This window comes from Barbus barbus (assembly GCF_936440315.1).
Source record: "Barbus barbus genome assembly, chromosome: 12".
Classification (NCBI taxonomy): Eukaryota; Metazoa; Chordata; class Actinopteri; order Cypriniformes; family Cyprinidae; genus Barbus; species Barbus barbus.
The window spans coordinates 19,146,625-19,174,369 of record NC_136740.1 but is presented as its reverse complement, the minus strand read 5'-3'; the positions used below and the strand labels follow the sequence as shown (position 1 = coordinate 19,174,369).

Genomic DNA, 27,745 nt, shown 5'->3' with positions numbered 1-27,745 from the left:
TAGATGTGCTTTTATTTGACTCACCCTTGGTCTGGGGTTTTCAAAATAATCACCACAGGCTCATACATGACTGTGATAGATGACGAAAAATCACAAAGCAAATTGTGTTATAAACACGGACATGCAAGTGAAGGGTTGATATTTGCCTTTTTAGAGATTTTTTTTTTTTTACCAGTGCATATAAAATAAAGAAAAACAAAGCACAAGACAAAGATAGCAATTAACAAACATCTTTTATTAAAGAATATGAAAACCAACTATCACCACAGGGTGTGTTTAAACAGTTGAATTTGTTGAACACATTAATTATTTTTTTTTAATCACCACCTGTAGCACATAATCCAACAATCTTGCATATTCTAATCAAATCGGACTGATACAAAACCCTGCTGTGAAAAGAAAAGATGACACATGAAGTAGCTCCAACAGACCAGTTATATAACCCAAACAAGTCTGAAATCTTATTACTGGTGTCATATGATTCTTGATTCAATTTACAACCAAAACATGAGGAAAAGGATGTCATGTTGGCTATTAAACACATTTGTTTCTAATTACAAACAGCTCATAAAAATATTAACTAGTAAACTTTTAACTGAGGGGCGATTCATGTCCATTCAATGCGAGTATTCAGTGAAACTTCTTATCAAATAAAGTGAAGCGGTATTCTCTGAAACAACATCGTGCTGGATTACTAAAACGAGTTTTCCTAGAAAGCAGCACAAGCCTTCGGAAAGCTTTGAAATCTTTCTTGTTCAGTAAGACTGTGGGAAAAATAATTATTGTTCAATTAGTGTAACAAACTAGAAGTCAAACTTTTCCTAAGCAGCAGAGCTCTGAGGGACACAGCAACTATATACATTTAGTTCAAGTCTGCTGAGGTCAACCAATAAGGACATATAGCCCTGTAACAAAGAAGTCTATCTGCAAGTCAGACTACATGCTCCATTAGTTAGGGTTGAACTAAGGAATATGCAGTGGAGCTCAATCACACACGGTCACCCAAATCCACCTCAGCCATATATGCATCCAGCTCTGCATCCAGATGGCTCTTGGTCATGGACATGTACTCATCCAGTTGTTCATCCAACTGCTCCCGAGAAGGAATCTGGTGGCTGTCGAATCTGGCCCGGCTACACCCTGAATGTGCTCTACTGACAGGCGTAAAACAACCGCCACCTGTGCAGATAAACGAGTTATTTTATAGCTAAAACAGAGTGATGGTTATGACTGAAAACATTTTCATGCACGGAATTTAATCGTATCACTTCAGTGAGGAGACAAATATGCATGATATTCTTACAATATGAATAAAAAAGAAACATCTTCCCGTTTTTTAGTGCTCAGAGTTGTTGAGCAGAGCGAAAATTAATAATCAAGAAATTAATTTATCTGCACCATTTGAAAAGAAATGAAACAAAGCCCATTTGTTTAAAGTGTTTCCATAACCAGGTAAATTACTGCAATCTTCTCTGATGCTCACTGAATGCACTGAACATGTCAACAGCCAAAAAGCAAATGGAACTACATTTGTACATTTAAGCAAATATGTAGGCAATTCTAATCATATTTAGCATATATTTTTGTGACTGTTGTTGGCTTTTTCATTCCAGAATATTTCATCTGTCATCATTATCAGAGTAATTTGCTTAATAAACAAGTGTATGATTAGTGCATAAAAGATTAGTCAAAAAGAAACTAAAATACAAAGGGGTTAGATCATAAGGAATCAAACTGTCCTTAACCTTGTGAGATTTTTTTGTAACTTTTAAAGCTTTTTTTTATATTTATGTCCATAAAGCCACAAAGATTGACCCAAAATATTAACACAGACCACCCAGATTTACACATCAACAACACTTAATCAGCTGATCAGAAACTTCCCATAGCAGCAGGATAACTATGATTATCTAATCAACAGAAGAACTAGTAAGATGGGAAAGTTTTCCAAACCTTGTGCTGCTCCTGGATGTGGCACCTGCCGCTCTGCATTTCCTTCTGAAGAATCCAAACATTAGGAAAGAGTTGCTAAGGTTAATTTTTGTTTTACAAATTCCCTAATCATTTAGGTCTTTAAATATAACAATTTCAGTGCAAAATGGAGCAATGGGGTTTTCAGGGTGTTATTTGTGTGCGGCATGAAAATAATTATTCACAACCAATGTTTTACAGATGCAAAGATGGCAGCATGCAAGTTGCGTACGTCTGGGGCCAAGCATTGAACTCATGCACCCCACAATTGTGCGATAGCAAGAAAAACTTAAGTGTAAGTTAAATTAATTCAATTATCACTGGAATTAGACTCAATTAGTAAAGTGTTGCACATTTTATTGATACAGAAATTTAGAAGATTATTGTAAAGTATTGTAAGGTACTGAAAAAAAAAAAGTGTGAGTGAGTTCTCCACGCACTTGCGGTCTTCACTTTTCATGGCCACTTGAACACTTAGGCCAAATACAGCAAATATATCATGTAACTGAACAAGTGGTCAAGTGCAAATACTGTTAAGTGTGATTACTGGGACAAGTATTACAGACCTCCATGTTCTCACCTGTCTTTCTAATGGCTCCTCCCCCTCTGTTTCCCACTGGTCCAGTCCAATTCACAATTCCTCCACGCTGTTGCTGGCTCCACCCCTTCTGAACACCTAGAGAGGAGACTACCCCTCGCAGACATCTTATGCCTGCACCCCAAAACACACATACATGCATGTACATGAGATAAACATCAGCATTACATTATATCTCATCTACTCTCTCTCACTTTTCCTTGTGTAAAATCCTTTGACCAGTCCTCTTCTGCCACCACCACCGCCGCCTCCTCCTCCTCCTCTCATTTGCCCCCGCAGTCCCATCATGCCCCCTCTCCCCACGGGACAGCCGAGTCTCGCCTTCACGCTCACTTTGCACAGTTTATTATTTATATTCTGCAGAGAGGAAGAGTCACAGAAACTATTTAGTCTACTATCAGAGAACATCAGCTCTGAGAGTTTTGTATTTCTTCAAACAGAATGTGCCTGACAGATGTGTTATGAAGGGCGGCCAGCACAGAAGGTCTGTTGGCCATCTCCAGAGCCAGGTGCTGGTTCTTCAGCGAGGCTGCAGTCTGCTGGTTCACTGCAGCTGTGTTGTCCATCACATCTGCCGGCTGATGCTTCAGCAAAGTGGTGAAGCTTCAGACAGAGAATCACACCACAATATTACAGTGGATGCACTGTAAACAAATGTATTTCTGGACTACATTTCGATAACAGCAGAACTGCAAGACTAATTCTCACCGGTCATGCAGAGAGACGGTGCATGTGCTGCTCAGAATGAACTTTTGGGAATCCTGAGGATTCATTTTCACATCCAGCTTGCGGTGTAACTTACAAGTCAGACTTTCAGACACACATATGCTAAAAAAGACCGAATGAGAAGCGAAATTAGTGTTGACATCTAACTTTACCCTACAGTCTTATTTCTAAGTGTATGTCTGGGCTAGTTCAGCAATCAACCGATTTGCACGGAACATAACTTTGCAAACATTTGAACGTGCAAAATTGTACAGAAAAGTCGCATATTTTAATATTTAGACTTTAAATATTACTTATAAAATCGCGTTTATTGATTTTAACACCATTCAAGTTAATATCAATGCAGGTGCACAGCACAACGTTACTTTTTAGTCGGATGTTTTGTGCCAGGTGTGCGGAGTTTTGACACTGATTCACCCCCAAGCTGCCGCGCTTCGGCTGAATGTTTACCGCCCTCTACCGGACAGAGCGGCACATGGACACTACCATCTGCGTCGAAGAATAACATCGGTTTTATTTAATTTTCTAATTATTAATTAAAATATGATCTGGATAATATTTTGTGTAACGTTTTTTATCTTTTTTTATTTCACTATTAGAGTGATGTTAAATGTTTAAGCCTTAAGAGAAACATTTAGCCTATATTGTGTATATTATTGTAAGAAAAAAAAAATTGATCATCAATTCTTCATCAGTCAAAATCAAAAAGACCCAGTTAAGGGTTTCTTATTGATCCGTAGTATTATTAATCAAACCTAAGATTAAATCTAAATGGATTTATAAAATCCTAAATTAAATCTAAGATGTTTTACTATACAAGTCAGCTGACCGACCAGGTATCCCAGCCAGGTTTTTTTAGCAGGGTTAGTTCTTGTTACTACTTCACTTTTACTTGCGTTTACAGAACTTTAAAATGATTTCGAGCAGCAACCAAAAATATCACCATTCTTTTCACAAAGTTTGAAAATTCTTTATTTTTTTGCGCTCCGACTTATTGCTTATTACTATTTATTTATTTATGTATTTATTTTTAATTACATTACATTACATAATTGTGGTCGCTGGTCTTAGTCTCCGTTTCAGATTTCAGGTTTACTGCCGCTTGTATACATTTGTGTCGCCAGTGGAGTTACCGCTCTCTCTCTCTCTCTCTCTCTCTCTCTCTCTCTCTCTCTCTCTCTCTCTCTCTCTCTCTCTCTCTCTCTCTCTCTGCACAAACGAGCAAGTACCGCGAGCGAGTCAGGCGTATGCAGACATACACAGAAGAGCACGCACATGTGACACCTAAGTGCATTGTAAGTAGTCCTTATATCGCCTTACATGAATTTGTTGTTTGTGTTGTATGTATTTAGTAATTAATAGTTGCGGTCTCAGAAAGAGTGAAACCGAATAAATACGTGTCTGAGTCAGGAAGTAACTGTTCGGCGTTTCCCACTTAAGTTGAGAGTGATGGACACGTCTATTATGAGTTTTCATATAAGTTTATTTGTTTAGTAATAAGTATAGTTACATTGAATTGAATCCTTTATTTCTGAAATCTGTTTATGGGTATCTGCCTATTAAGTTAGCCTACTTGAAATGAAATCTTATTCTCCACATCACCTGTGCAACAATGCCAGTTCTGAGACCTGTGGTTACATTCTTGTATTTGGATACATTTTCTGTATTGCTTTGAAGACTATACAGTGGCCCCAAAAGTTTTTGGACATTTTTACCACGCTTGAAAAGTTTGAAAATCAACTTTTTGTGAAATGTTTTGAGTGAAAACTGTGCTTGTCCTTTCATTCTTTCTTTAAAACAATTACCACATGATTTTATGTGTTTATATCCAATGCCATGATGACATTTATACATTTTTAAGTGTTGCTGAAGTGTCCAGGCCACATTCATGTACCATTTTTTTCTTTGCTTCTCTTCTAAATTAGTGGGAGCAGAATGTCTGTGAATGCGCCCAGCAGCAGTGATGCATGTTTAAGCATTGTTCACAGCCTGATGTGCCACCGCCAGGGAGGAGAGAATGAGAGCTTCGCCAAACGTGCCATCGAAAGCCTGGTAAAGAAACTTAAAGAGAAAAGAGACGAGCTTGACTCCCTCATCACTGCTATCATAACAAATGGAGTTCATCCAAGCAAGTGTGTCACCATACAAAGAACGCTGGACGGACGTTTGCAGGTCAGAGCACTACCGGCTCACATCATCTGTTGACACTTATTAATCATACTTAATGAAAATCAGACAACGTGTAATCTGGAGTAACAGTTCATAGTATGTAAGACCATGCTAAACAAGTGTCTACCCTGTTGAAATATAGTTAGCTATGTTAATTCAGCTGGTATGGAGCTGGTCTGTCTGGTCAACCAACATATTCATGTGAAACTTAACTACTAACAGGATTCAACCACAAATAGTCAGTGACTTTTGATGATGCTGGTTGACCAAGGAAGCAAGTTAATCTAGTTAAACATCCCATCCAAGCCATATACGAGCCAGTGTTGTTATTTTTAACTAAAACTTAAACTATTTAAAAAATTGTTCATTGAAATAAGGATTAAATAAAAATATGAAATAACACACTTTTTAAAAATTATGCAAAATTAGAAATGTTGTCTTAACAATTAACTGAAATGAATAAGTTACAGTAACAGAGTGAAGTTAGAGCAGTAGGTTGAAGTACTAAAATAATTAAAACTAAAACTAAAATAAAATTAATTAAAGCTATATAGATATAAAGAAATCTAATAAAAAATTATAAAAGCATGTAACAAAATTACTAAAACTGAAACTAAAATTAAAATGAAAGCTGAAAAAATAAAAGCCAATTCAAAATAATAATATGAATACTATAATAGTTAGTATAAAGATAATACAGAATTAACACTGAAATGCATGCTAAGCAATGCTGTTTTTTTTTTCCAGCAGGGTAATATATTGTATACCAGGCTGTAGGTATCATCTTACACATAAATAGGCTGTTATTATGGAAAAGAGCAATCATTTTTCAGTGTTAATTATTTCTCTGAATGTAACTGACATTGTGTAAACAGGGTATGTGACCAGTTCACCACTTCAAATGAAATCTGAACATAAACAATATCAAATAAAGCTCCCGCATGTCAGCGTTAATTACATGTCAAAATACAGAAAAAGACACAGCAAATTTTTCCTAGAGGTTCCATGCCGCTTCTATGACAGACGTGACTTCACTTGTGTCATCTACATTATAATGAATTTTCAAGAACATAATTAACTGAAATAGATTCACTTAAAGAGCCAGTCGACCCAAAAAGCATGTATAAACACTTTTACCGACAAATAAACAGTCACATCATATCGTAATGTTTTCTAATACATTTTGTTATGTGATCAGTTTTCACATTTAAGACCAAAAGTCTGGCAGACTTTCACCTCTGTGGCATTTATAACCATCAGCGGAGGAGAATCGAGGTATGAGTGATGTTAACATGGAATCTTTTCTCCCGAAATAGTCATTTCATGATTTGAGAGAGAAGAGAGGCCCGTGGAGAGCTAGACAGAGAGTTTTCCCTTCCCCCAGCTGTAGACGGGCAGAGAGGCGGGTGGAGGGCGAGGAAGGGTTGTTTTGTCTGAAACACAGGAAAGGGGCAGGGCCAAGCTTAAGCCTGTCTGTCTCGCAGTCTGTGTATGTGGGAGAGAGACGTCTGTATTTGAAGCATGAGTGCAATGTGTTCAAGTAGGACATTTATGCAACAAGTTGTAAATGCATATGTGCATCAATATGGCTTTGCGCTGAACTCTCTGTTTCATTTCAAGCACAGCTTGATTAGGGTTTGTTAGTGGAGAAATGCGATGTTTATGAAAATGAGAGAGTTCTGAGGGTTTAATACGGTGCTCTGTCTGTGTGTGAGACTTTGTAAAATGTAATAGGTTTGGCAGTGGACCAGCTCTGTCTCTGTCTGTGCGCCGACTGTCTCCACTTTGACTAGCTCAGGAAGGTCAGTCTCCTGGGTGGAGAATTGTAAGTCATTCCAATAGCAAATGAGGTCACAGTGTGTTGCCACTCACACTTGATTTAGAGAAGATGGACTGACACCAGAGTCAAATGTTTCTCTGTACTTTTTATCTTCTGTGTTCCCTCTTGTCCTTTCTGATAGAACATCCCTGACTTCAGACCTGTCCATCCATCCAAAAGTTTGACCATTCTTAACTCATGTCTAGTTAATATTTAATATGGATGCATTGTGAATTAGTAACAAAAGCTCTTTAAATCCTTAGAAACAAAATTTAGATCTATAGCTTGACTTGTTTAGATACGACAAAAATTACCTAAAATTATCTTATCTGATATTATCTAAATATATAATACAATATAATTATGATGTAAACTTATCTCTAAAACATATTTTCTTTAAAACTAAATATAACTGGAAAGAAATGTATACAAATATAGACCACCATGCAGAAGTTTGGGGGCAGTAAGATTTTAATACAGATAGAAGGATGCATTAAAATTGACCAAAAGTGACAGTAAAGAAAAAAAAATCTTACATTTTTACTTTTCAAAATGTTCTATTCATCAAACAATCAGGAAAAAAATATCACAGTTTCCACAAAAAAAAATAAGCAGCATAATGTTTTCAATATCGATGATAATAATAAATGTTTCTTCAGCTCCAAATCAGCATATTAGACAGATTTCTGAAGAAAGACTGGAGTAATGGCTGCTGACAATTCAGCTTTTCCATCACAGGAATAAATTACAATACAAATTGTTAAAGTAGAAAACAGTCATTTTAAATTGTAATAATTCTCAATATTACTGTTTTGAGTATAAGAGACTCACCCCAAACTTTTGAACGGTAGAGGCATAAAGAACATTTTAGCTAATTCACTTGACATTTTCCAAATAAATCATGACATTATTAGTAATTATTATTTTGAGCCCTAATTTTCACATTAGTTTTATACTTAAGGTCCATTAAACAGAGATGAGAGACCATGATTGTCACATTTTCCAGTTGTGTTTTACATCACATTACAGCATCAGTCTACTATTTCATTTGGCAAAAAGGGTAACAAGCTCATCTATTTCTAAGCCATTAGTTATGTCTTTCTCGTGAGCCAAAATCATCAAATTCATTTTTCTCACTGAGAATAGTTGTTTGGAATGGTGTTAGGACTCGGGACAGGGTGGAGAATGAATATGATACTGAGGATAAGTGATTATCGGTGCATGCACTCCAGAAAATGTTCCAATCAGCGCAGTAATAATAACACTTAATAGATAATAGATCAAAATGATGAACAAAAATTTCAACAGAATATAGAGAAGTCGGTAGGTAGAAAATCAGCAGGTATTTGCTTTGCTGAGTATTCATAACTTGCACGTAACTTAAACAAAAGAACATGCAAGCCTCAGATACAGTTGACAACCCCATAAAGCTGTGTAAATATTTTAATTTGTTTAAAAATTTGTTAATTTCTCTAATTATGAATACATAATAATGTTGTTTTTACTCCTCAGGTGGCTGGGCGGAAAGGTTTCCCTCATGTCATATACGCTCGTCTGTGGCGATGGCCAGACCTTCACAAGAATGAACTCAAGCATGTCAAGTTCTGTCAGTATGCATTCGATCTGAAGTACGACAACGTGTGTGTGAACCCCTACCACTATGAACGCGTGGTGTCCCCTGGGATTGGTGCGTATGTTACTAAAAACACGAACTATGAAATTAACTAAACATTTTTTATCACTTTTATCGTTTTACAAGGAAATATTTTGATAAAGAATAGGCAATGAATGTTTGACTCTATTATTTTTCTTTCTTCTCAGTGGGATTCAGTTTGCCAAACACAGGTGAGTGGAGCTCTGAGTAAATAGTGGAGGACATTAACGCTTGTATTTCTTCTCCACATGTGAAAGAATGTCTCAAGCATTCATCCGGGCTAATCGCTGATGGCTCTGATTGCTGCGCTGCTGGCAGCGAGCCTTTAATCAGACAGAGACTGCCATAAAATGTGTCAGATCAAGACATGCAAGGACTTGCCTTGCAGGGAAAGATACAAACAGGGCAGGAGTTTGGAGTTTGGAAAGGAGCTCAAAGATGTTTTGACACTCGTTCTCATCCCTCAGGCAGGCTGATAAAAGAAGAGCACATACATGACTGCATCCAGATGGAGGGTCCGTCGAGTATGACCTTACAGCAAGATCATCATCCTCCAGATCACTACAGCCCACAGCAGCTGAGACTGATGTCCCCAGAGCCGCCCCAGCGGACCACTTCCTCGGTCACTCTCTACCCAAGCCTGCCCCTCTCTCCACCCTGTAAGTACAGCAAAGCATGGAGTAAGGGGTTTTGTCGCAAAACAGCGCTGGCAGTGTAATCATAAAAATGAATGTAGTAAATATGTTTCAATGCAATTGAATGATTTGAACAAAAAAACATCTAATTGCATTATGGGGCATATTTAATAAGCTTTATTTAGTATTTATTTATTTTTTACCTATTATACTGGATTGATTGATTGACTGATAATAAATGGGGTGTGCATAACAACATTTTTCAAAATCTACTAGTTGGTATAAAAAAATAATAATGTGTCTCATTATAATAAAACATTATCAATCTCATTATCTCTCTTACTCGCTAAAGCAAGTGCATCCAGGTTGTCAATGCAGGCGGAACGCCCTGAGGGACTATTGCAGATCGCATCCCCAGCGGGACGGGCCTTGACCTCCAGCTCTCCACCTTCCACCCCAACACACAGTCACACACCCACACACAGCCTGCCCTCTTCCCAGCAGCCCTCTGTCAGTGAATACAGCACCTCAAAGCATACACAAACACAGGGATCATACCACAGTGAGTTTTTACTTTTTATAAATCACATAGGGTCATGTATTGACTATTGAGCTTGTTGAATTTTATTATCAAGACTTTACAAGTTGTATATGTTTGTAAGGCAGTTCATCTGTATGACATTATCAGTGTAACTCTGATCTATGACATCAGTATGAAGTCATATTAAATGTGTTTATTTTTAAACATCTCAGCAACAACCTGGACAGGGACCAGCACAGCCTCCTATACTCCTGCTGGACCACAGCAGAATGGGCGGAGTCATCAGCAAGCCCCTCCCCCTCACACTAGCCACTTCTGTATGTACATTTACATGTCAACACGTTTTTGTAAAATGTACATAATAATAATCGTAAAATAATTTAATAACCTCATATAATATATAAAATATATAAATTAGTTATGTTGCTTCTCTAATTTTACATGCAAGTAGCCAAAATCACAGTACAGCTATTATCATTATCTTATGTGTATTTGATTTCATCAGACGACGGTGCGATTATCATGATTTTTTTAGTGCAGATTTCATATTCATTCCATTGTCTGACAACAGAAACAGTAAAATATACCAATGAAAACTGTTTTATTGAGAATTTAGCTTCATCAAAATACAGTATGTGGGCACAGAGAGGGAAACAAATGTAATAATAAATAATATATGTACATTTTGCATGTTCAGAAGAAGAGCTGCCCTGTCCTGCAAAAATGTTAGCAGGTTAGTGTAAATTGCTCAGTGCAAAGAAAGAGAAGTAATGGGAACCTGGTATTTCTTTTTTCATGTGTCTAATAGACATGAACAAGTTCTTTGAAGAACATCTATGACCTTTGAAACATGTCTAGTCTTCATGCTCTATGTTGACTGTGGTTTCAATAATAATAAACATACATTTGCATAAAGCATCCATAATCCAATCCAATAAATCCATAAGCAATAACCAACAGCAGCAGCAATCCAGCAGCAGCAGTGTAGCAGATCTATTCCGCCAAGTCCAAATACATTAACATTGTCATATCCATTACCATGCTAAAATCTTCAGAGTTGTCATGATCGATATATATTTATATGATAGAAATAAATGTATATATATCTCACTTTCATCTTTACCATCATTGTATCATTTTGTTTTTAATTGTGTTAATGTTATTTTTAAACTGTTATCAGGGTCCAGGCATCACACACCAGCCTCATATCCTCAACCAGTTTCTAACCATCCAGGTACAACACACACACTCACACACACACACACACATTTACATAAACCACTCTCTGTATTAAATTAGTGTGTCATTTGTTTGTGCACTGCAGGCCCAGAGTTCTGGTGCTCAATCTCTTACTTCGAGATGGACGTGCAGGTCGGGGAGATGTTTAAAGTTCTAGCCAATTGTCCTGTGGTGACGGTGGATGGATATGTGGACCCTTCAGGTGGGGACCGCTTTTGTTTGGGTCAGCTGAGCAATGTTCACCGAACTGATGCCAGCGAGAGAGCACGGTTAGTGTGCATTGAACATAATACTTCTACACATTCATTCATCGCCGGAGATTCAAGCTTCTGAACACCTGACATCTGCCCAACAGGCTTCACATTGGTAAAGGTGTTCAGCTGGAGTGCCGTGGGGAGGGGGATGTGTGGATGCGTTGCCTTAGTGACCATGCTGTATTTGTGCAAAGTTACTACCTGGACAGAGAGGCAGGGAGAACGCCAGGGGATGCCGTTCACAAGATCTACCCAGGAGCCCTCATTAAGGTACATCTTTAATGACATCACTCTTTAGCACTGCTTTTTTCTTTGCAATTAAATCAGGAATCAAAACCAGGGGAACAACTTTTGGGCCAGACAGCTCTTTTTGAAATTGTTCCAGAAAGCAAGCATAATCAGTAAAGTTAAGCATAAAGTTGTAGACAAGAACTGAAATATCTGGATCAGTAAGTGTTTGTGAACTAAGAGCAGTTTGTTCCCCCAGGTGTTTGATCTTCGTCAGTGTCACAGGCAGATGCAGCAGCAAGCGGCGACTGCACAGGCAGCTGCGGCTGCACAGGCTGCAGCAGTGGCTGGGAACATCCCCGGGCCTGGCAGTGTTGGAGGAATCGCTCCTGCCATCAGTGAGTTGCTGGTCCCAAAAACACAGATTTTCCAGTTAAATGTGATCACTATTTGAACAATCTCGTTAACTTTTCCTAAAACCCCAAGACTGTTTTGTTTACTCTGTGGTGCCAGTCTTTCCTGAACTGCTTTTCATCAGCAGTGCGCTGAATATAAATCCAGGCACCAAAACATGTAATTTACCCAGTTTTGTAGTCTGAATTGAACGTGATGTGATGAAAAACATGTGTACAGCATAATAATGCCAATGCAGTTAATTTAGAGAATCCTAAATATACCAGTAGCCCCTCATAGCAGAACAAAGAGACAGGGGGCGGGGTTTGATCCACATCTAGGGGGTGGAGATGGTAGGTTTAGGGGTGGGGATGGGTGGGTTTAGGGATCAGGGGGTGGAGACGGGTAGGTTTAGGTATATGTAATATGTATCTAGATCCAACCACGCCCCCTGGATCTTGTGTTCTGCAGTGAGGACCATCTCAAATATACAGCATGACCAGTGTATTTTGATTCATGAACAAATTACTTTTATGAACTGGTACTTTTTAGTGAATTAAAAACATACCAGAGTAGTCCTATTCACAAAATATTGACTCTTTTGAAGTAGTCTTTTTGACAAATGATTTAAAAGACTCATACTCCTATTAATTTAATAGCAATTGAACTGCATAGTTTGGACTCTGTTGATAATTATCAAAATTAATAATTTTGTATTGTACCAAACTGTAAGGTTACAATTTATTACTGAGAAAGAAATTGGAAATATGGAATAATGGAAATATTCCCAAATGTTAAAATAATCTTAAAATAGTGCCAAAATTGCACTTGCTTCCTGTAATACACACTCTTCCTTATACATTTTCACAGGTCTGTCGGCGGCAGCCGGGATAGGTGTTGATGACCTGAGACGTTTGTGTATCCTGAAGCTGAGTTTTGTAAAGGGCTGGGGACCTGACTACCCTCGACAGACCATCAAACAGACACCGTGCTGGGTGGAAGTTCATCTACACCGTGCCCTGCAGCTGCTGGATGAGGTCCTGCACACCATGCCCCTCGCTGACCCCGGACCTGCCAACTGAACCACAGACTGCAAAATAGACAAGCCCTGTCACAAAAACGGAGGATGACAGACAGAGAGAAAGAGAGACACACACACATCTGCACAGGCAAACAGTGACTCATAGTCCCACATACACACAAGCCTTCACACACACTGTCTTTCCACAGCCTTGGCCAGCAAAGTGCCTTTGAACTGACCAGTGTTTAGTCCACTCTTGGGTGCTGTTGACCTGGTTGTCATGGTAACACAGACCAAAGGCCCTGCTGATGAGTTCACACTAATGGAGGTCCAGAAGAGGTGAAAGTAAGTTGGTTAAGAGGGAGAGAAAGATTCCTATGATAACACGATTAATATTCTCAATCCTCAGAGACCCAAGCACGGATATTAATGATATTTTTTAACCCTTTAACATGTCTGTAGAAAGCCAGTAGTTATAAAGACCATTTGATAAGGCAAAATTTACATAAAGGTATAATTTAAAAAATAAAATAGCAAAAATGGACTGGGCATTTAGGGTTGCAAAATGTAAATGAAATTAAAGTAAAAATGAAAGTTTTGAATTAACAACACAATTCAGCACAGAAATGTTTTTGAAAAAAACAATATAGGCTATCAACAAGTCAACCAGTAAGGTTAAGAAGTTAAAAAATGTAAATAATAAATATTCATATCGAAGTGTATGCATATATAATTGGGTGTTATTTAATTTCTTTATGCAAGCATTGCCGTACCGCTGGGTCTCTGAGTGTTAAAGCTCTGACTCAATCTGATTTATCATAGTTCTTCAAATGTCAGCTGATCTGAATGCTGAGCGCAGGCATAAATGCATTTATAAACAGCAGGACTGAAAATGTGCTATATTTTACAAGGCAGTGTATTTTATCTGAAAAATCTTGAAATGAGACCAAAAATGAGATCAAAGAATCTGTCGTTTTAATGACATTAGACTTATGAATACCATAATAGTTTATAATTTAGGGATACAGAGATAAAATGTTGTTAACCGTGGGATTTTTGTCTGCTAGGCTATACGTGAGGGAGATATTTAACAGTGCTGAACTATGTGCCAAAACAGTCTGACACTTCATACATGCAGAAAAGCCTTTATAAGCCATGACACTGATACAGAAGAATGGACACCTAGTGTTTCTTTCAAGTATCGCATTCACTCATACACAGCTTTGCATTTTGGTTTACCTGACTGACGTTTAACTTTATTACAAACTGTATTTAATTCAAGGATTCTGAGAGAGGATGTGCTATATTCTGAATATATTCATGACAAAAGGGAGTTAGGCAGGATGCCTCCAAGAGATGGGTTTCCTAAATTATTTTTGCTATTGTAGGATGTGTTCAAGGACCCTTATCCAGCACAGCTTCAGCCGTGACTATATTCAGAATACAGCATGCACTCAAGTGCCTTATTGCTTCCATAAAACAATCACTATAAAATAAAAATACTAATATCCTAAATTCATTAAGCATCATTGTCTGCCAGAAGATATATGACATCTTGCATAACATACAACAATCACAGATAACAACTTTCTTGGTACTGTATATCACCCTTCTGGCCTCATAGGATAGCAAAGGGTCCAGGTTAGGAATTACCAAACTTTTTTGTCCGCCGAACCCCTTTAACCTGAAATATTTACTTGAAGTACCCTCTGAGATTTTAAGTTAATATTTCAATGATTTAAGAACACATTTGCATGTTCACAGTTGTTAACATTTAATGGTCACATGACATGCAAGTATACAAATAAAATATGTAAGCCTATTTAGTAAGTTATTTGGACTGTTTTGATTTTAAAATTATTTTAATTTTACAATTTTAGGATTTTATTAATTATTAGCTTTTCATCAACTGCCCCTGCAGTTTTCTAATTCATGAACCCCATTATGGAAAACCCTGCAACTATATCATGAATAGGCCTATTTCATTTTTGGACATCCTGCTTATTTAACAGTGCGTTTTGAATAGGGAAGTATTCCTATCCACATAAGTGTTTTCTCATTTCTAATTGCATGTAATCTTTCAAAAGAAAAATACAATGCAATTATATTATATGCAAAGTAGTTGTAGCTGTTACAAAAAAAAAAAAAAACTATATTTTCAGTAGGATCATGAGTTATTGTTACAATTTATAAATTTTCGGCGGATAAGAAATTGCTGGAAAATACAGGACGGTACGGTGTCGGGATGCTGTCAATGAGATGCGCGCTGCTGGTGGGCGGTACTTACGGTCAGACTCTCCATCTGACGCAGTGCATCCCGACGCTCAGCATCCTTCAGCACGCAGCATCCGACAACGGCCTGGACCGTAGTAGCGTACCGTAGAGATGTAGCCATGAATCATCCACATTATATCAGCTAAACGAAGGACCGTCGACATTTATTGTTTATTCCACGGCTGTTATCCGGATCGCAGCGCGCCCAACCCTCAAAATGGCTGAGATCACTGACATACGCGCGGCGTACGGTGAGTATAGCACAGGCCTGAGATATGAATGTTACGCATTATGGATACATTTGACCTGGTTCAGATAGCACTCATTTATGATGTGAGCGCTTGTCGAGCTTTTTAAATCAAGACTATACAACCACCATCAATACAGGCTGTTGTTCAGTCATGCACTGATTGGTTAAATTATGAGCGTTTGCGAACGTCGCCATGTTGCAAAAGTGTTTTAATGGAGTGATGCGCAGTGTGAGATGGGAGAATGACGTGATGTCTATTCCGGACTGGACCCGAAGGCTCTTTGTTTGTTAATAACGCACCGCTGAGATTACAGCCTCCACCCATGTGTCCTCAAAAACACCAGCTAACCTATTGGGGCTAGTTGTCACACGGGGAATTTATTAGGCTACAAGGGCTCCATCTAAGTGACTATAAGGTTGGAGTCAACTGCACAGTTATGCAGATGAGGTTCTCTATTCTCGTTTCAATCATTTAGCTTAAAACCCTCTTATAGAAACAGTTTAACCTAAAATGAAAATTAGTCATCATTTACACACCCTTATGTCCCATAGAGTTTCATTTGTATTGATAAAATTATTATTATTTTTTTTTTATCTTTTGCTCTCAGCTGCTCTTTGACAGGTGCCAGCCTCTTAGGCTCCAAGACCCCCCATTTTCTGCAGCAATATTTAAAGACATGTTTTTTTCCAGTCTTTCATGATTTACAGTGTAAGTATTAATGCCCCTCTGGGACCATGTTTGTGGTGTTCAGTGTAAAAAGACAGTATAAGTGTTGTAGTATTCAGATGTACAGTGATGGGGTAATGAAGGGAGTGGCATTAGGGTTTTTATAAATAATATTGGTATACAACAAAATACACTGGAATTATGTGTAAAAACATTTTGTTTATTCTCAGAATTATACAAAATTGATTTCCTCTCTACTATGCCTGAATTAAGACAAATGTTTGAGAACAATTTTAGTAAAGAAGCTGAAAACTGAGTATGTTGTTGTTCTCTGTTTTATATGTTTCACTTTAATTACTAAACTGATATGAAAATCATTATCTTTAAGGAAATGTAATTTTTAGGGCTAATGTAAAAGCATAACTGTGGGATGTGGGATAACGTGATGGAAGGAGTGTCCTCGGATCTGATGCCCCAGTGCCCACCTCCATCTGGCATGAGCCTCCGAGAGACGTTCATGCTCCAGACACAGCTTCTTTGCCCACTCTCACTGTGGGCTGTACATGTATTCAAAGAGCAGGCACCGTGTGCTTTAGATGATGTGCAGAGTCATGTAGGATTTACTCTAGGACCTTGTTTAGAAGACAATTTCTTCGCCAATTTTTTCACAATGGTGGATCTTATCTTGTTTGAGATACAACCAGCGATCTGTGATTCATTTTTAATGAATTAAAAATGCTTTGGCTCAGCTCAAAATCTAAAATCAAAGACTTTTTTATTTAACATTTATATTTTGAGGTCAGCATGAAAAGGAAATTCACCCTAGCTATTTTCTTAACACAATTTAATAATCTTATTGTAAACAATTCATCCATACATGTTTAAATCTAATAATTTTTTAAAGATTAATGATTAATAGTCATAATTATCGATTTCTCTGATAATTTTTGCCTGACTTCTCCTATCATTTAGTCAGCTTTCTTGCAATAGACTCCATCCAATCAACAACCAAGGCACTGAGCCAGGTCCCGCCTTACATTTTTATCTTTTCAATAATCCGTTTCACTTGAATGTATGCCACAATATGTAAAAAAAAAAAAAAAACTGCTGCTACTTTCATTACATCACAAGGTTTTTCTAGATGTTTCTGCTGCATCATTCTGATATGACGTATGCACACTGAGATCACAGTGCTGGAATAACTGGCAGTACTAATTTCTGTCAGGGTTGGTAAATGAATGTCTTGAATTGATTTCACTGCCGTAAATGGTACTTTGTATTGCCATTTTCTGGTATGGGAAAGTCAGAGTACACATCAGGTAACTTGTCCTCATCCACAGTAATTTAGCAGATTCTTTTCATTTGAAGGATCTTACGGTCCACTAATTGCCTTCCTCAAGGGCATAACATTGATAGGGTTCTTTTAGCAACCCTCACAGTTTCTCCTTCCTGCAATGTTTTAACTAGCAATGAGTTACCAACACCCTAGGCTGATATATCGCTGTTTTTTTGATATTTGATCACTCTACCGTGTCCACAGTCTAGACACACCTGTCAGGGCTCTAAAGAGATGTTACTTTGATTTATATCCTGAGAAATACAGAGTACGCCAAGAATTCAGTCATTGAGATGTCATTGAGAGGTCAGATGCTTTGGTACATTGGTCAGTAAATTGATTAAAAACTCTAGCGAAACTGTGCGCGTGAGGTGGGTGTCTATCCTCTTTGTTTGCGTGTTCTTTTGGTTCATATGTGTCTGTGCCCCATGGGATGTTTCCAGGTAATTGGAGCAGCTGTTTTTTTCGGAGCCTGCCAAATCTTGCATCATCTAGCAAGTGGGGTGAGGGTCTTTGTGTGGGGTTGGGTGAGAGTGATGGAGCAAAGAACAACAGACTGGGTGGAGCGCTGGCAAATATCTTTTTCTGTCTGCTTCACGCTGTTAATTTTGGCTGTAGCTCCATCATGCTGTTCTTTCTGGGCTGTGATGATTAGACTCCTCTACTTATTTGATTTTTTCTGCCTTATCTTTCTTTTCTGAATCTTTGTCTTCATTCATCACAAAAATGCTCCCGGGGCATCCAGTAAAACTGCTGACCTCACATCTGATCTCATAAGTTAGGTCACTTTGACGTAAAATGGTATTGTGGTGTGGATAGAGTGATCAGCTTCAAGATTCATTGTTAAGCAAATCATGTTTGAGCAGCACATTTTACAATGGACATATATCACAAACACTCTCCCAGACAATGTTTCCGTTATCTAAGTCTTAATTTATGTCACTGTCCTGACAACACAAGGACAGAAAGCTTAAAAAAATAAACGGTCCTTCAGCTTTTGTTAATTTACTGTAAATGCAATTATTTTTATTTATTTTATATCAAAAAAGTTTCAGGTCGGTAGAAAGAAGTCTCTTATGTTCACCAAAACTGCATCCAGTTCAGCAGTTGAAGACTGCTTTATATTTTTGTGGAAACCTTGATGCATTTTTTTTTCAGGACTCTTTGATGAATAGAAAGTTCAAAAGAACAGCATTTATAATTTTATATATAATAGTATACATAATAATATATATAATATTTAAAATATTATACAATATAAAATACAATATATGAAATATTATATTTATATCTAATATTTTATATTATTATTATTGAATATTTTATATATATATTTATATGGACATCTTTTGTAACAGTATAAATGTCTTCACTGTCACTTTTGACCAATTTAATGAGTCCATGCTAAGTTAATATAGAAGAAGGAAAAAGAAAATGCATCTAGTTTTTATTTTTTTTCTTAATGGACAAATTCTATTCTTTACAGCATTTGAGGCAGCATATTTATCCCAAAAAAAGATTTCTTTAAGTAACATTCGTAATGTAGCATACAATCAAATGCATTTACATCCCAATGACAATGGCATACACGTTGATACAGCTTTTACACAGAACCAAGTGTAAGTACACCAAGATAAGAATGTTAAATATTTCATAGCTGTGTTGCTGTAGCGTGAGACCGGATGCAGTTGTCGCTGCTGTGTGGGATGACTGCTCCTCTGCATGTGCGGGTGGAGTGGGCATGGAGTAGATATAGAGCGAGTCTACCGTGAGTTTGTCAGTGTCTGCATGTTCTGAGCTTTTGTGCTTTAACCAAAAGCTTTAACAAGAAATACTTATTTATTCTTTACAATTTTAAGCTTGTGAACATCTTCAGGTACGAATATGCTGTGGGTGAATGTAGATGGATGCGACTGAGTTGTTCGTCAGTCAGTTTACTGTTCTGTCCCTGTTTTTCTCTTTTAGATATGTCCCCAGTGCTGGCGGGGTTTATCGGTGCCGGTGTGTTGGTCATTGCAGTCATTGCATTGATATTTGTGTGGACTTGCTGTCAGAAACATTACAACAGGACGAACTACAAGCTTCATGGAATCCAATCGGAACAAAGTGATCCTCTAACAGATCCACCGTACAGGTTTATTCACATGCTGAAAGGAATGAGCATCTACCCCGACACTCTTAACAGCAGCAAGAGGATCATACGAGTGGCACGACAGGCCAGATCCCAGACCACCGATGGGGCTCAAAGCAACAAGGGCCGCCCAGTGGTGCTGGTAGATATGGATTCGGCAGCAGAAAACGGCTTGCTGGGAGAGAAACAAATGCAGATGAGGCTCGGGGAGAGTGGCCATGAGGTTCTCAAGCTGGAGAGGGAACTTCCTGTGCATGCGGATTACTGTCTGGACAGCAGCTCTGCCAGCAGCAGTCAGACCTCCAGTACTACGGTTTCCAGCACGGCTACACCATTCACCCCCGCAGAAGAGCCCAGCCGAGGAGATCTCAGCATCGCAATCGATTATAACTTCCCCAAAAAGGCCTTGGTGGTCACCATCCTGGAGGCTCGGGGGTTACCAGCCGTAGAAGGCCATGCGGGCAGTGCCGACCCCTATGTGAAGATGACCATTCTTCCCGAGAAGAAACATCGCGTTAAGACTCGGGTCCTGAGGAAGACTCTGGAACCTGCGTTTGAGGAGACCTTCACATTTTATGGCGTGCCATACAGCTCCCTGTCGGATCTCACTCTGCACTTCCTGGTGCTGAGCTTTGACCGGTTCTCACGTGATGATGTGATCGGAGAGGCGATGGTTCCGCTGGTAGGTGTGGATCCAAGTACAGGCCGGGTCCATATTACGCAACAGATCACAAAGAGAAGCATGCAGGTGAGAAACAGCGTAACACAACAAAAAGTAAATATGAGCCACAAACTCAAGTCTATCCTATAGTACCTAGCTCAAATTCAGATTCTGACTATTGTATAGCACAGTGCAGTGCATTATAAAGTGCTTTACACATGCAGAATGAAAAAGAAAGATCAAAAGCAAGAATAAGATTTTTTTATTATTATTTATAATGTGTTGGAAAAAGATACTTTAAAAGTAATGCATTACAATATTGTGTTATTCCCTAAAAAAGTAACTAATTATGTTAATAATTATGTTAACTAATTATGTTAATTATAGTAACTAATTACTAATGATTAATTTTATGGAAAGTAATGTGTAACTACTTTTCTGTTACTTTTTCAATCTGGGCTGGGCTTGTTTTTAAAAGTTAAAAATTTCTATTTTCAAAAAATGAAACACAAATGTTATGTTTTGCTGTTAAAAAAGTAGTTTCAGAATGTACTAAAGATGAGCAGTGAAGAATTAGTGCTGAAAAGGCGTGGGCAGAGTTATTTTTGCACCTGATCTTATTGAATATGCATTTGTAAGAGTTTCCCTTTCAGACGCAAAATTTATGGGAGGAGAGTATTAATATGAATCATGCAACGCGATTTACTAACGTTTGTGCTCATCAAATTACTAGTATTTGCGCTATTATTTAACGCCCAAAAAAGCATGTCTTAAACTATTTTGCACCTGTGTCGTAAGTAGATCACCCACACCTGATGAGCATCAGCTCTACTTATTTCCGACTACGCTATTTTGCACTGCGCTTGGTAATTGCATTGGTCAATATGTAAATGAGATGTTGCGTCCGTGTTTTTTCAAATTTACTTGTTATCAGTAAATCACCCGCAGAAATTGGAATTGCACTCTTGTGCTAATTTGCCCTGTTTACTACATCTGGCGCATAGTCTAGAATTACAGTAACCATCATGTTTGCACACACAGCACACACTATGCCTCTGCACTTACTCCCAGGAGAACTGTTAGTCAATAAATGACAAAAAAGAGTAACTGGTATTATGTATTTGAAAAAGTAACTCCTTAGTTACTCTGAAAAAATCTGATTACATAACTCACATTAATTGTATTTACATTTACATTTATTCATTTAGCTGACGCTTTTATCCAAAGCGACTTACAATTGCTATATATGTCAGAGGTCACACGCCTCTGGAGCAACTAGGGGTTAAGTGTCTTGCTCAGGGGTGAGACATTGGTGTCTCACAGTGGATTCGAACCCAGGTCTCTCACACCAACGGCATGTGTCTCATCCACTGCGCCATCACCACCCATATGCGCTACCCTCAACACTGTATATTATACTGTAAAATAACAATTAACAATTTAATAATAACAAGAAATGTAACAGGTATTTCCTTCATTCAGTTTGTGCTTGCATTGTGTGACTGGGTTCTTTTTATAAGTCTGACACTTGTATGAGCTCAGCACTGAATCACTGTGCATCACTGTCTCATCCTCCTACTGCCGTTTGTAGTCATTGATAAATGTGCTTATCCTCCTGCTCACTGAGTGGGTTTAGATGATGCGTAGACAATCCAGTTGGCACGTACATAAAAGCCTCCTCGTGCCTCCACACAGAACCCATGCTCTGAAGGATGAGCTGCGAAGATAAACAGAAAACAAGTTTTTAACAAGTCATCAGCCCACTCAGTTTGTACTTACTATTACTGCATCTGATCAGTTCCTTTGCTAATACACCGTGTGCTGAAGAGATTAGTGAACCCAGGTATATTCTTACATGTATTGTAATGTTGATTCAAGCCAAAGAGGTCTATTCAATAAATATATTGTCTTAAAAACTTTACCTGGTTGTCTTTATAAACGTTTGTGTATGTGTTTTTGAATTTCTGCAGTGTGTGAGCCGTGGAGAGCTGCTGGTCTCTCTCTCCTATCAGCCTGTTTCTCACAGACTGAGTGTGGTGGTGTTAAAAGCGAAACACCTCCCAAAATTGGACATCACTGGTCAATCTGGAAGTAAGTATAATTTAATTTTAGTTTAGAACACTTGTTTAAAAGTTTTGGGGTCAGTATGATTTTTTTGTTTTTAAGTCTCTTATACTGCATTTGTTTGATAAAAAAATAAGTAAATCAGTAATTTTATGGAATACTATTGCAGATTTCTATTTGAATACATTTTAAAATGTTTTTGTTTTTTTTGATGATAGCAAAGCTGAATATTCAGCAGCCATTACTCTAATATGCTAATCTAGTGTTCAAGATAGATTTCTTATTATTATCTATGTTGAAAACATTTGTGGTTCTTAATATTTTGTGAAAATCATGATACATTTGTCTCAGGATTTTTGATGAATAGAAAGTTCAAAATAACAGAATTTTTTTTAAATAGATATATCTGTAACACCATAAATGTCTTTACTGTCAGTTTTGATTAATTGATTAATTAAAAGTATTGATATAAAAAAAATGACAGACCCTAAACTTTTGACAGTCAAATATACACAGAGTATATTTAACACATTACATTAGTTTTAAAATTACAATCCATTGAAGTAATGTAAAATTATAGTATTTTAAAAATTATAATTTTTATATCTCACTTCAAAGTCGAATCTAATAACCTGTTTTATTTTGTGACCCAGATCCGTATGTGAAGTTGAATGTGTTCTATGGCCACAAGCGCATTGCCAAGAAGAAAACGCATGTGAAGAAATGCACGCTCAATCCAGTCTTTAACGAATCCTTCATCTATGACGTGCCGGCTGAGTTGCTGCCAGACATCTCTATTGAGTTCCAGGTCATGGATTTTGACCGTACTACTAAAAACCAGCCCTTGGGACACCTGGTACTCGGCGCAAACAGCCCCGGCCCCTCAGGAGCCACCCACTGGCAGGAGGTCTGCCAAAACCCACGGCGCCAAATCTCAAAGTGGCACACGCTCAATGAATATTAGAGTTTCACCACAATCTCTCTCCGCACACACGCTCAAACACAGGCACACAGGAAACATTTAATAACGAGAGAGAGAGAGTTCCGAGAATAGATGCCTTTTTGTTACCGTCACTACATGGAAGTTAAGTGATTATAAGGAAGACTTGTAAAAAAAAAAAAAAAGACTTAAGCCAATTTTTACGTCATTGCTAATGCGATGATGGGCCTCGGAAATGAATCTTTTTAAAGTACACATTTACTTTCTCACTCAGTTGCTCACATATACACACACATACACACCGCCTGAACACAAACATACATGAAAAATAATAATCGATACCAAAATAACAAAAAACATATTGACTGTTAGGAATTTATGAGGTTTGGGATTCTGTAACTGTCCTAATAAAACTTAACGCATGTCTTGACGCACCATATTTCACTCCAGAACAGGACATTGTGTGGATTTGTGATGCTGGTGCACATTAAACAGGCCCTTTTTTTTTGAGGCATCTGATTTCTGGAAGTTTGTGGAAGGAGTTTGTTTTGAAGGAGCTTGTGACGAGCGTCTTATATGTATTGATTCTCCACTGAGAAATGCACTGAAGTGACACAGAGGTTGTATGATATACTCTAAAGTATGAATTGTTCTGTTAGCTTTGGCTGGAGATGTTTCGGAGGTTCCTGCTGTGTCATTCTCCACAGCTACAAGTTGAGTCGTGTGATTGTACAACAATAACCCTATTGGCAGCACTCTGGGCCTGATTTATTGTTTGTGCAATGATTTCATCGTATACTTTGTATAAATCTGGCCCTGAACAACTTGATCTGCACTGCTATGCTACAAACTTACTTTGAATGTCACTGTCTGTATGAATTTCATACACCAGAGCTTCGCTTCACATAAAACAGTCGCTCGTAGATTGTACTAGCCAATGTCATCAGATGGCCTTTTTAAGGTGGATTGGATTCACTTTCATTTTAAATCCTGTGTGATATAGAGATAGACAAAGAGGTGTGTTCGTAGTTTAGAGCTTGAAAGCTCTGGTATATTACAGGGTCGTTCTGAGCCCTTTGGTGTGATGTTTGGGAAATGGAAGGATATGTAGCGTTTTATCATTTGTAGTTCATAGTTCATAAAGTCAATGGGGAGATGTTCATGTAATTCTATTAATAACAGTCTGTTCTTCTAGCATACATGTACCTCCTTCACCTCAGTTTCACTTTTTTGTCTTATACCACTTTGTAACATCTCTCTTTTTTGATGAGAAACTGTAAAGTCATGGTTTGCCAGTGTGCCTGCCGATAGCCTGGGCCTTTATCTCTGATTGGTGCTTGTCACTGTTCATTTACGAAGTCTGATGTCTGAATCTGGCATACTGCGTTTCATGTGGCGTTAGAATTAAGATTGGGAACCAAAAATACTGGAAACATGACGTTTATCTCCATTAACGATTCTCGCATGTGCAATTTTTGCTAACATTGTATTAAAAAATTCTGACACTTTCCTGTTTTATAAGTTTCCTACACAATTTATTCAGCAGTGACATAACACTGCTACTGAATTTACAGCGTGAAACATATAGTGAGCCTAGTGTACACCAATTACAGAATAAATGGCTCATGAATCGATTCAGTCCATGTATTGAATCAAAACCATACAGTGTGACCAGTGTAGTATGAATCTCAAACAAATAATGAGTCTGATCTTTTTAATGAATCAAAAACATACAGCACAGTCAAGTGCGACTCCCAAAAAAGGACTCTAATTAGGCAGTTTTTACTGAATAAAAATCATTTAGCACAACCAGTATACTACGATTCCTAAACAAGTGAATCTAATGAGTCGGTTATTTTTAATGTATTGAATACACAACACAACTACAGTACACACTCTTAAAAATAAAGGTTCTTTATCGGCATTGATGGTGCCATGAAGAACCTATAACATCCATGAACCTTCCATTGCAGGAAGGCGGAAAAATGTTCTTTAGATTTTTAAAATGATCTTTACATTAAAAAAAATAATTTATTTTTAGAAATGTTCACTTGAAGGTTTTTTGGGGAGCAAAAAATGGTTTTTGTATTGCATTTCTGCAAAATCCCCATTTTGGAACCTTTATTTTTAAGTATATGACAACATGTAGTTACTGGTTATGTAGTTTAATAATACATATTATGTGTTTTGTTTTTAGTATTTCATAAATATTAATAAATAAAATCGGAACCAAAACCATTACATTATTCTAGATTTCCATCCCAAGCAGGAAATATGCCCAAGATTCAGGAGACCCAGCAGAGCAAGGACAATAACAGATCTGGGAAACACACAATGTCACTTCCTATACATGCATTCAAACATTCCTGATCTAGTGGTCAGCTGGTTGTATGGCACACGGTTTGTCTATCATAGAGATGTTAGATTCTAAACTGTAATTCTGGATGGAAAAAAAACGCTTCTTTCCATTCAAGCTTCTTACATGCTTAAGCCACACTCCCTGTATAAAACCGCACCCTATCCACCCAGTAATGTCTTTCATATAGAAGATACTTTTTGTTTCGGATCACTGGTATGACAAAATGGAAAGATTTAAAATATTTAGTCCATGTGACAACACACAGGAGAAAAAAAAAACACAATAGATTAAAAAGGTATTTAAAAAAAATCATATGTGACCTATACACAATCACTTTGGTGTTCAAAAATTAATTGGCAGGCAAAATGTTGTATTAGTGCAAACAAAAAAAAATCTTGTGAATATTTGACATATACTGTACTGCAAAATGCTGTGAGAGCTCTGCTAATGTTACACACCCACCTGTATGTTACTGTTCTTAACACCCACTGAATGTGCAAAATAAACGTGATACACAATTGAATTCTCTCTCCTCTAGTATATTTTCACTCCATTATCTAAATTATTTAGCATATTTTCAAAATGTGCTTGGTCTTAGAAAATTAAGAAACTTTGGATAATCAAAATACTGTATGCCAATATTATAGTGTCTTAGTAAATGAATGGCATTAAAGCTAAACCAAAGCAAATATCTGCGGTGTGAACAGTGACGTCAATTAAAATATTTTTTTCAATTACTAAATTAACCATGAGGGTTTCTTTTGTCTCGCTCTTATATCACTGATAAAAACAATTCTTATATTTAAATGTTATCAGACATGTTTGACTAAAAAATGAAAAACAATAGTATCTTCTTTTGCACCAGAAGCTTCTTGGCAAGTCTGAGAAATGTCCCAGGTTCTATTTATCAAATGATTGTTTACACGTATAAAAAAGTTTGGTTTACTGAGTAATTTTTTAAGTTGAGAATTGCGGCAAACTGATATGAGACTAATTGACTCTCCAAAGAGTCTTTGTGAAGGGTTTCAATTATGACGTGAGATGACCTTAATATACTACTTCATTTCCAATGAAAGACTTTTTCTAGAAAAAAAAAAAAACAAGCTTCTGGTAGACCATGCTTCCTCATTTAATTTCTGAAACAGAACAGGAATGCTGATATAAAGGGAGCTGAACAACCCATTAAACTTTTGAACTGTGACAATAAAATTATAACTGACTAGACATATATGACTAGACTCTCTGTACACATCACAATTTTAAGCTTCATTTAGGTTACATTCTTTGAGATTTGTTGTTCATGCAACTACTTGTCTGTTGATTACAATAAAGATCTGCATTGATATATATTGTCCTTCCACAGATTTGAAAGAATAAAGATAATTCTGGTTTAAAAGCGATACCCCATGCAAGTCCTAAACTATTTTTCATCTGAAGCAATGCAATTAAGTCAAAGTGCATATGTGAGAAATGCCACATGTGAGAAACAGACCCAATCACACAGTCCTAAGACTACTTTTGTCACTGTTAGGTAAAATAGCAAACAACGGCTTAAAAACGTCTCAGCGTGTGGGCTGGCCGCACCCTTAATGAGGGACATCACATGCATCTACCATGAAAAATGACAAAACCATTCAACAAAATCCTTGTTTCAGACACAGCAGACAAGGACTGAGACCTAATATAAAGGGCACATCTAGCGGGTTTGTAATAAAGATCTTTTTTATTTCTACACTTTACCATCTCAAAGGACTCACTCATTCATCTCAAAGGTAAGAACTGCTGCTGCTTTGAGTTTTTGACACTCCGCTTACC

General features: G+C 37.5%; 3 protein-coding genes across 3 annotated transcripts; 2 read left to right on the top strand and 1 right to left on the bottom strand.

Moving 5' to 3' along the window:
* Nucleotides 1-216: 216 nt before the first annotated feature.
* On the bottom strand, nt 217-3,725 carry chtopb (chromatin target of PRMT1b). Its single transcript, XM_079430161.1, has 7 exons — nt 3,661-3,725; nt 3,278-3,397; nt 3,022-3,172; nt 2,764-2,926; nt 2,552-2,683; nt 1,954-1,998; nt 217-1,179 (listed from the first exon to the last, which is right to left on the bottom strand). Exons 2-7 carry the CDS (start codon nt 3,340-3,342, stop codon nt 989-991), a joined length of 747 nt encoding a protein of 248 aa, XP_079286287.1. The 5' UTR covers nt 3,343-3,397; nt 3,661-3,725; the 3' UTR covers nt 217-988.
* Nucleotides 3,726-4,494: 769 nt separating this feature from the next.
* Nucleotides 4,495-15,081, top strand: LOC306878607 (mothers against decapentaplegic homolog 4-like). Its single transcript, XM_079431038.1, has 12 exons — nt 4,495-4,590; nt 5,221-5,467; nt 8,796-8,970; nt 9,105-9,128; nt 9,405-9,596; nt 9,925-10,134; nt 10,326-10,430; nt 11,294-11,347; nt 11,438-11,621; nt 11,708-11,876; nt 12,094-12,232; nt 13,098-15,081. Exons 2-12 carry the CDS (start codon nt 5,231-5,233, stop codon nt 13,307-13,309), a joined length of 1,701 nt encoding a protein of 566 aa, XP_079287164.1. The 5' UTR covers nt 4,495-4,590; nt 5,221-5,230; the 3' UTR covers nt 13,310-15,081.
* A 423-nt stretch (nt 15,082-15,504) lies between these two features.
* Nucleotides 15,505-26,451, top strand: LOC306877982 (synaptotagmin-11-like). The gene is made up of 4 exons (XM_079430052.1): nt 15,505-15,773; nt 19,741-20,654; nt 22,538-22,658; nt 23,285-26,451. Exons 1-4 carry the CDS (start codon nt 15,740-15,742, stop codon nt 23,593-23,595), a joined length of 1,380 nt encoding a protein of 459 aa, XP_079286178.1. The 5' UTR covers nt 15,505-15,739; the 3' UTR covers nt 23,596-26,451.
* Nucleotides 26,452-27,745: the final 1,294 nt, after the last annotated feature.

Coding starts and splice junctions, on each gene's coding strand:
- chtopb (XM_079430161.1), bottom strand. CDS start 3,342: ATGAATCCTCAGGATTCCCAAAAGTTCATTCTGAGCAGCACATGCACC. Junction 2,684..2,763: donor AGGATTTTACACAAGGAAAA/GTGAGAGAGAGT, acceptor TTTGGGGTGCAG/GCATAAGATGTCTGCGAGGG. Junction 1,180..1,953: donor ACATCCAGGAGCAGCACAAG/GTTTGGAAAACT, acceptor TTATCTGCACAG/GTGGCGGTTGTTTTACGCCT.
- LOC306878607 (XM_079431038.1), top strand. CDS start 5,231: ATGTCTGTGAATGCGCCCAGCAGCAGTGATGCATGTTTAAGCATTGTT. Junction 9,129..9,404: donor ATTCAGTTTGCCAAACACAG/GTGAGTGGAGCT, acceptor CTCATCCCTCAG/GCAGGCTGATAAAAGAAGAG. Junction 12,233..13,097: donor AGGAATCGCTCCTGCCATCA/GTGAGTTGCTGG, acceptor ACATTTTCACAG/GTCTGTCGGCGGCAGCCGGG.
- LOC306877982 (XM_079430052.1), top strand. CDS start 15,740: ATGGCTGAGATCACTGACATACGCGCGGCGTACG. Junction 15,774..19,740: donor TGACATACGCGCGGCGTACG/GTGAGTATAGCA, acceptor TTTCTCTTTTAG/ATATGTCCCCAGTGCTGGCG. Junction 20,655..22,537: donor TCACAAAGAGAAGCATGCAG/GTGAGAAACAGC, acceptor GAATTTCTGCAG/TGTGTGAGCCGTGGAGAGCT.